The sequence below is a fragment of the Magnolia sinica genome, chromosome 18 (assembly GCF_029962835.1).
Source record: "Magnolia sinica isolate HGM2019 chromosome 18, MsV1, whole genome shotgun sequence".
Taxonomy (NCBI): domain Eukaryota; kingdom Viridiplantae; phylum Streptophyta; class Magnoliopsida; order Magnoliales; family Magnoliaceae; genus Magnolia; species Magnolia sinica.
The window spans coordinates 35,597,141-35,606,675 of NC_080590.1; the positions used below are offsets into that span (position 1 = coordinate 35,597,141).

At 41.5% G+C, this 9,535-nt stretch overlaps 1 protein-coding gene across 1 annotated transcript in view; it reads left to right on the forward strand.

The window, feature by feature from the left end:
- The window catches only part of LOC131232458 (tryptophan synthase alpha chain-like), a 39,945-nt gene extending 33,874 nt beyond the window's left edge, over window positions 1–6,071 (forward strand). Inside the window, exons 7-9 of the mRNA XM_058228694.1 lie at window positions 1,116–1,193; window positions 5,317–5,376; window positions 5,481–6,071. Coding sequence (XP_058084677.1) covers window positions 1,116–1,193; window positions 5,317–5,376; window positions 5,481–5,615 — 273 coding nt within the window. The 3' untranslated portion in view covers window positions 5,616–6,071. The remainder of the gene's footprint in view (window positions 1–1,115; window positions 1,194–5,316; window positions 5,377–5,480) is intronic.
- Window positions 6,072–9,535: the final 3,464 nt, after the last annotated feature.

Sequence of the window (9,535 nt, forward strand, 5' to 3'; positions counted from 1 at the left end):
TTGGAGATTTGTGCCATGACTCTTGAGGGATCTTTAAGATACATCAAATAAGAAAGAGAAAAACATACGAGAAAGAGAGGAAGAAATATATTTAGGTCCATATGTGTAGTAATTGAGACTTTTCTGAACTTAAATATAGAAATTTTCTTCTGTCTGTCTTTGTAGATGCCATATGTCTATTATGGACTGGAATTAAAAAATAGGTATGATTTTATGGGGAAAATATTCTCTTACTAATGGAGATAACCCTACAAAATCAACCTCTTTGAATTGTGTGGTTTGTGCAAAAATCCCTTCTTCTCCTCGTCTTTTCTTCTATCTCATCCATGTTATGGCAAATACTTTTCTGTTTCTTTCTTTATATTTCTAATGCAACTTGCACATGGAACAATTGGTGGTGGAAGCCATATTTCTCAATCAAAATGGTACATATGGTGGGTCGCCACAAGGATGGGGCGCCAAAATTCCAGTGACTGAAGAACTCTCACCGCCTACTTAAGAGTTTTGCCAGTTGAATGTGGATGTTACTCTGTTTTGAGCTTGCTACCTATCCATGTGGTGGCTCACCAGGTCAGCAGTCCCGATACAGCAAATTTGCCATGTGTACCATGAGGAGGGAGCTGCATAAAACATCCATGATGCAAGCACCATAATAGCATCTCTTGCATATTGTAAATAGCAGAGTTATGCAATCCTCAAGTTGAGGACATGCATCCTTGGCCCAAACCGTTGATTTGGTGTGGCACGCCACGGATGGAATGCCAAGAGATATCTGAGATTTGAAGGTTCTAGCCATGTAATCTTTGGCATTTTTCAGCTGAATGCAGAATGTTGCTGCATTTCTCTTCCTAACTTTCATTTGAACCATGGATTGAAATATTAGATTGCGAGGCCAGGGCATTTTCATTGTGATTCAAAACCTGGGTCTGACATTTGCCAAGAAGCAGACTATCAATCCTCATCACCTGAATATCCTTCAAGCTTCTCTTCTATATTTGGATGATTTTGATGGTGCTATCTTATCCTTCATTCGCTATCTTCAATTGCTTTTGCATCTGCTGCCCAGGAGTATTTGTTTTGCCTTTATAATAATGATTACATATTTGCTTGAATAGGTGAGCTCAACTGGAGTTACTGGTGCCCGTGCATCCGTAAGTGGAAAAGTTCAGTCTCTTCTCCAGGAAATTAAAGAGGTTTGTCCTACTCTATCCATCTAATTAGTTTCTATATCATTTACTTGTGAAGATAACGTATGTTTCTATTGGCCTAAAGGCCTTGATTATACACCATATTGGACAAATATTTTGAAGAAGATTACATGACCTTCGAGTTAGGATATATGTGGTATCTTTGAGCCTTAATTTGGACAAGTGGGGCCCAACGGTGGGTGATGCAGAGCATGGTCAAAATATCGGCTGACCTGTAGCATATTTTCTGATACGTATTGGGTACCGGTGGATACGATGGATACAGTAATTGGATGAGAAGTGGTAGTTCTCAAAATTCTCATCAAGTTGTCCAATTCTGCTGATCCAAGAATTTTGAGTTGTGATACTATAACTCTCTCTCTCTCTCTCTCTCTCTCTCTCTCTCTCTCTCTCTCTCTTTCCTGTAGTTGTAAAATTGTAGTATATATGTTATGAGAAATGCTTTAGCGCTTTCAGAGCACTATGTGTTATAGTGCTCTTAGTTGCATTGGAAACCTTAGACAGCTCAATCAATCAATCTGAACTGTCCATTAAGTCCAGACCACAATTCATAGACCAACCTCGATTTGGCCTTATTTTCTACAGCCATTTTTTTCCCCCAAGTCATGGATTTAATTGTTACAACTTGCAAATGCCTAAAAAAAGTGAATTCTTTTGAATCGTAAGCAGGCCATGATGGGCTGTAAAGAATAGATATCAAAATTGTTGATTGGACATTTTTGTGTAAACAATCTTGACCATCAATATTAAATACCATTGATCAAATGGTTAATATTTGTCAAAACGGTGTGATGTTTGCATGGTAACCATGAAATATGCGCTGGACCTAACTGATAATCTTGATCAATGGATTGGATTGTCCAAGTTTCCCAATGCAACTAGGAGCACTATAAAATATAATGCTCTAACAGCATTGGGATTGGATTGCCCCAATGTCCTTGCATATGATTTGCAAACTACTGTAGACCTCAAAACTCTATCATATTGATGAGGATGATGATGATGTTTAGTGATGCAGGCCCAAGGGCCAACATGTGACGTTTAATGCCAGTTTTGGGGGCTGAATTTCAGAGACTACCTTTACATTCTTGGAAGATTACAGTTGTTGATTTTGATAATTGTAGGTGCAGGATTTTGAAGACTCTCTGAAGATTTTGGGGATGATTTTCTAGATTTATTTCTACAGTTTTAGCCCATCACATTATGCCACATCTTTGTAGATAGAGTTAATGCTGGTATCTAGTATCAAATAAATCTAATAGTTGGAAAACTGTAATTAAAGATTCATAAGGATTTTAGGGTCTTTTAGGGTCTATAAAAGAGGTTATTCTTTGAGGTAGAAGGCACTGCATTTTTCCGAGTTTTATGAGGTTTATTTTAGAATCTGTGATGAGTAAAGAAGTTTTGATTTTCAATAAAGTTGTTTATAACAACTCCAAGTTGGAATATGGCGATACCACACACCATCATCATCATTGTCATCGTCTAAGCCTTATCCCAATTAATTGGGGTCGGGTACATGAATCATGTTCCGCCATTCCATTCTATCAAGGGCCATATGCCTTTGGTTGGACGATAGGTCATCAAGTGTTTCCTTACAACCTCCATCCACGTCTTTTTGAGCTTTCTTCTTACCCTTTTAGAGCCTTCAACTTGTACCAACTCCTAACTACTGGTTCTTGGTCTCTGTCGTAAATTTAAGTCTCTTTCCTTGTTCTTATTACCTATTGGTGCTACTAAGTTCCCTTGAATGCGTTCATGTCTAATTCTATCCTTCCTCGTCTTGCCATTCTTCCATCTCAACATCCTCATTTCAGTTTTTTCTTTTTGAACATTGGAGAAAAAAATAATTAATCAGAAAGGCCGAAGCTGAAATAAACAAATACAAAAACCAAAAGAAGAACAATGACTCAAACCAAATCATAGGGAAATGATCGACAGACTTGGATGCAGTTATGAAACATATTGTTCCTTAACTGCCTGGCATTTGTTCCTCATTTCAGTTATACTCATCCTTTGAAACAAATTGTTCCTTAACTTCCCAACATTCTGTCCCTGAAGCATGGCCGGTCTTATAGCTATCCTATAAAAATTTCCTTTTAGTTTGAGTGGTACACAACAATTGCATAAAACTCAAGGCAAATTTCCATTTCTTCCACCCATCTTGAAATCTATGGGGTGATGCAACTACCTTCTCAAAATGACATAGAACCTTGATTACAGTCTCCAAGCTCGACCGGGGGGGGGGGGGGGGGGGGTGGGGTTGAATTTTACATAAGTGGACACGAAAATTACTAGTCCTGAAAGGAAAAATTGCTTTTGAGTGGAGCTAGAATAATTTCTGACAAAGTGCATTGACTGGATCTGACATGTAGGTAGTTGGGCAGTGAAAGTCGAGTTGAGATTTGGACTTGAAGTAGACAAGTAGCATGACTGACGTCTCTTGCTGATGAAATAACATGTGAACATTGGACCATGACATAAACCAACATCCTATTTATAGACATAGATTATCAATAGAGGTGTACACGAGTTGAGTCGAGCCGAGCCAAGCTTTGCCCAGCTCGTGCTCGGCTCGGCCTTTGAGCTCGGAACAGCAGTTCGTGCTCAGCTCGTCCGAGTTCGAGCCGAGTTAGAGCAGAGTTCGAGCCGAGTTAGAGAAGATTTCGAGCCAAGTTCGAGCAGAGTTTTCGAGGTGAGTTCAAGTTCGAGTCTTCGAGCCTGTTTCGAGTTCGAGTTTTCGAGCCGAGTATCGAGTTCCGGTAACAGGCAATCCGCTCGCTACTAAATGCAATTGGCAGGTGGGCCACACTGAACAAAACAAATTAATGGACGGTAAAAATTTGCAGTGATCTAAATACTTACCGGACTGGCTTGGGGCGACCGGACTGACAGAGCAGTGGCAGCCGGCAGGGGGGACTGAGCAGTGGCTGGCAGGGCCGCAGGGGTGGCTGTGCGGGTAAGGAAGGCTGAGCGAGAGAGTAGAGAGGCTCGCTGGCTGGACTGACAGAGAGGGCGTGTGTCGGTGTGGCCGTGCGGGTAGGTAAGGGAGGATGAGGGAGAGAGTAGAGAGAGAGAGAGAGAGAGAGGGAGGATGGAGGAGCTTCGCCGGCCGCCGGACTGATAGAGAGGGCGGAAGAGAGGGAGGAAATAGGGAGAGAGGGTTAGGGTTGGGCGCCGGGCGGGATAGTTTTGAAAAGGGGGGTAGGGTGTTTTTTTTTTTGGAAGGGTATATATACCCTGTACCGAGTTGAGTCCGAGTCGAGCCGAGTTCAAGTAGTATTTGAGTCGAGCCGAGTCGAGCTGGGTCAAGCTCGAACTCATTTCGAGCTCCAAAAATCAACTCGACTCGGTTCGAACTCAGCTTTGATCCGAGTCGAGTTGAGCTTTTTCGAGTCGAGTCGAGTCGAGCGAGTTACCGAGTTTTTGCTGCTTGTGTACAGCTCTAATTGTCAAGGTATTACACATTGTGACATTGATAGGGACAAGTCTTTCAGGTTCTAGCTGTACAACTGTGGTCAATGGTGCAGTATTACTAGAATTTAGAAGTCATGTAGGCTTATTGGATCCATCCATCACTTCTCCATTTATGGGCCCGCTGGCGGGCCTTTCATAGTGATCCAAACTGTGGATATTGTCAGACTCACTGGATGGTCTGAGCACCAAGAATCTTCTAGATGGAAAACTTCTAACCCTTCGACATATGGCCAATGAATATATGGTTAAGAAAGAACGTATAACGACAGTTAACATCAACCAAAAAGAAGGCAAAAAATTATATACCTAGGATGTTCCGAGGGAAATTTGGTGCGTGGGCCATCAGCAAGGCTTGTTATAAACAGTTACGATCACTGAACTATGGGCCCCACTTGTGCAAACTGAAAAAACAAACTTATGTAATGAACTTCCTTTTTTTTATTTTTTTGGTCGGGTTTCTGCACCAAAACACCCATCAGCAGGGTCCTGCTCGTTCCTGGGTCTTCCCTTTATGAAGGACATGAACCAACCAACACGACTCTTCGAGCTTGATGCTACATTATAAACTTTTTGGATGATTTTTCGAATCTTTGCAGATACAAACACCAAATATTTCTTCTTCTCTTTGCAGGCGACAGCTAAACCTGTGGCCGTGGGCTTTGGTATATCAAAACCAGAGCATGTGAAACTGGTTAGTTGGAATGAAGTTCACTGCATCTGTATCTGTAAACCTCCTAAAACCGAGCCACTGGTTACATGATAGGGTTTGATTTGATTTCCCCCCAAATCTTGCAGGTATCAGGATGGGGAGCGGATGGAGTGATTGTTGGAAGTGCTATGGTGAAGATATTAGGTGAAGCAAAGTCTACAGAAGAAAGGTTGAAGGATCTTGAAACCTTTACCAGATCCTTGAAGGCTGCACTCCCTTAAAGAGAGGCTTTTGTAGAACCATAACCAGGAAATTTTCTTTCTTTCATGGTTATTATTCATCACACTACACATGGCATACTTGTATGACAATCCAGACCATCCATTCGTGGGGCCTGTTATGGATGAACAAATCTTTGAGCTAATAATGATCGGATGTTCTTCTCATTTGATTTCACCTATTCAATTTGGACGGCTGGCCATTATATTTTTAACTGTCCAGAATCATTCAATCACTCTGATTTTCTGGCTATGATCCATCCACATCCCCGGGATTTGGACAGTCTAGATTTCCATACATGCAAGCCATTTTGCAGTGGTTGAAATCACCGCAAATTCTGAAAAGGATCTTTGTTCTTTTCTTAGACATTTAGATGCAGCTAGATAGGATTTCGAATTCTGTAGTGCTTCCAAAGGCTGCCCTCTTCCTCATGTCTTCCCCCTCCGATTTGAATTTCACTTTCTTTGCACTTTCATGCTTATGCTACCCAAGTCATGTTGTGCATGTGTTGCTACTGTTATGCATCATGATTCTCTTCGGCCTTGTGGAAACTTGAGACTGTCCGAAGGGCACTCTAGGTTGGGTCATGCCTAAAGATATAGCAGTCTGAACCAACTCGACCATCGAGCTGTTCATGTGTAATTACTACTCGTTCCGTATTATTCGGAACAAATTCTCAATTCTTTAACTAGTAGATGTTGCCAGTTTCCTCTGCAGAAGATCAATGTGCTAGAAAATCATCAATGTAGTTAGCAATGGCTGACATACCCATCATGGCCGTTGCTCAGGTGGGCCCCATCGTTATGTTTATGTGAAGTGCACTCCTACCACTAGGTGCATCACCCCATGTCAGGCCAAGGACAAAAAAAAATAGTACCATTTGTGATAGGTGGACCACATGATTGAAAATGGTGTATAGGGTCCATTTGTGATATAGGTGGACCACATGATTAAAAATGGTGTCCATGGCAACGCTTGGCTCAAGTGATTCAATCTATTGTGTTATGATTTTGGGGCCGCGAGCATAAATTTGTCCAAGTGAATTTCATATAATTATCACGGTGGGCTCTGTAAAAGTTGAGGGTGGACGTCTCTCTCACCCACCAAAATCAAAGGCCAGGTTGGTTTTTTGTTCATATGTCTAATACGGACTAAATATCTAATGGTTAAGAGTGGATCTTACATAAACATCACGGTGGGCCTCGTCAAAATCCAAAGGTGCATACCATACAAGTCCCCATCTTTTCCTGAAAGATCTCGCTTACAGTTGGAGGGGTAAGCCGGGGCCTGATTTTTGGCGGTGCTCACTCTAATATGAATGTGAAATCCACCATTAGATGCCTAATCTTAGTTTAGGATAAAGCCAAAAAATCAGGCTGACCTGTGGGCCACAAGAATTAATAGTTGGAAGAGACTTCTAGCCTTGATTTTTACAGGGTCTAATCCAGTAATCCACTCCAACCATTAGATTTCACGTGAAAATTTAGGATCGGGGCCATGCCAAGAAAAACATTGTTCTGTACAATGTTTCCAATCATGTGATATGCCTGAATCATCGATAATGTTGAATTTTTGGGCCCTTGGCCTAACATGAGTTGATTGAATCAGTTTGAGATACTTTTGTGTGACGGGCGTTTTTTTCTTTGGTTGTGAAAAATAGCTTGTTCTGCTGGCTCGTCCGAGCCATTCGACTCGTCGGACTCAGATTAGTCGCCTCCATCCAAGTCTTCAAATACATGAACAAATTTCTTAGTGCTGGTGTATGAACAATCACACAAGAGAAGAATATCAAAGTTTGGCCGAGAGTGGGAGCTTCGGAAACTGTGGGACAAGAATCTAAAAATTCGGACGGATCTAGAACTCATGTGGGCCATTACCTTCCTGTAGCGGACCATGACATTTGTATCTCACCCAAACCGTACATACGGTTAGTATCACTCAGATAAACTGTAGGCATAAATATAATCCCATACAAAACTTCCAATGGTGGGCGTTCAATCCCTGCTTTCTCATACGATATGGCCCACATGCTTTTCGGATCTGCCTGATTTTATACTCGTTTGTTTGGTGGTGGAATGGAAATCTATTTGGTCCCGTGCAAATTCCATCCTGTGTGTTTGGGGAGGATGGGATGGGTAGGGATTGCATTTGGTACCATGTGGGATTTCCGCGGATTCTCAATTCCACTGCACATGTGGGCCCCAAATTGATTCGTGTGTTTTATCCATGCTGTTCATCCATATATGCTCTTTACCGGCGACATTGTAGTTATATACTTGTACAAGTGACTGTTGTAAATTTGGTTGGTTGATTATAATTTCATCGTCCACCAAATGCGATTTTGCTTAATCTAGTGGTTTTTCCATGGCAAGAATTTTGCCCCAAATATGGAGATTGGATGGCCCAAAAACCATGGTATTTCCAGACAAGGTAAGAATTTTATCCCAAACATGGGAATTAGATAGCCCAAAAACCATGATATTTCCAGATATACAATCATTATACAATAATAGTGTTAATCCCATCTAATACAACTCCATACCATTTAATCCCACTGACCAAACAGGCCATGGTCTTGCAAAATTGATGCACGGAGTGGAATTTTTACGGGCATCTCTATGGCTCCACACAGCTTCCAACTTCGAAACCGTGTTGACTGTGCTCTTTTTATTTTTTCGAAAGATGAGAATTTATATTAGCAAGGAGCCTAAAGACGAAGGAAGGAAAGCAAAAAACAAAACAAAAAACAGAAGGAACCGACTACGAAATGGCGTTGACTGCGATTTTTTATTTTTATTTCCAAAGATGAGAATTTATTAGCAAGGAACCGAAAGCTATAAAAGAAAGCAAAAACAAAACAAAACAAAAGGAATAGAAAAGAAAATTACAGGGCTAGTAAAGCAGAAAACAAAAGACTGCAGGAAACGATGGGGATTTTAGAGCTTTGAATTTGTTCAGTTTTGCTTAGGGTTTCGTGATCTCTGTGATTTTAGAGCTATGATTCATCCGCAATGTTCCCCACAATTTTGACGGTCCGGATAGCTTTAGATAACCGTCACATGTGAGGAGGACGAGTCACCACCATCTTCAAAAGGGTTTCGGAAAGCTGAACCCTTGCTACTCATGGGTTCATCTGCTTTTACGTAGCGCGTAAGATACCGGGTCCACCATGTCCTAATGTGAAATCCAATCCGTCTATCAGGTATGTCTCATCGATGTTAGGTCTCGTGGGAAAAATCAGCTACATTCACAGGTTAGGTGGACCACACAGCAGGAAACGATGGGGATGGATGCCAACAACAGGCATCGTGTGTGCGGCAGCATCAAACCCGTTCATCAGGTGTGGTGCACTAGGATGAAGTGAAGATACAAAAATCAGCATGCTCCAAATTACACGTGGGCCATAACATCCGAATCCCTTTAGTGTGGCCCATCTGGATGATCTGTTGTAGGTACTGTAAACATAAAGGTTATCACCTCATGGACGGTATGGATTTCACATAGATTAGCGTTGGGTATTTTATTTGCTGCCTGAAACACGTGCTGTCGGCATTTCCTGTCATGTCCGAACCAGTCTCACGGTATTTTAAATATGATAGTTGACCACTGTTTAGAAAAATGGTGGTGACTGTTCATCCTAGTCATCCATCCGAAAATCTCTACCATCCAAATCTCTGACCCACCTGTGGATGAGCAACACGTAATTGTTACAAACATTACAGTGAGAAGATGATATTAATCGTCTGATTTTACCTTTGGTCCACTCACTATATTACATCAAAATGCTCCAGTGCTTTTAGGCATTGCGACATTTAGACGGTCCAATTCATTGATCTGGTCTGATTATTCAGATCTGACCCACATTTCATGGGGTACTATGAAAACATCACTGATATGACATATATTAATCATTCCATCAGTG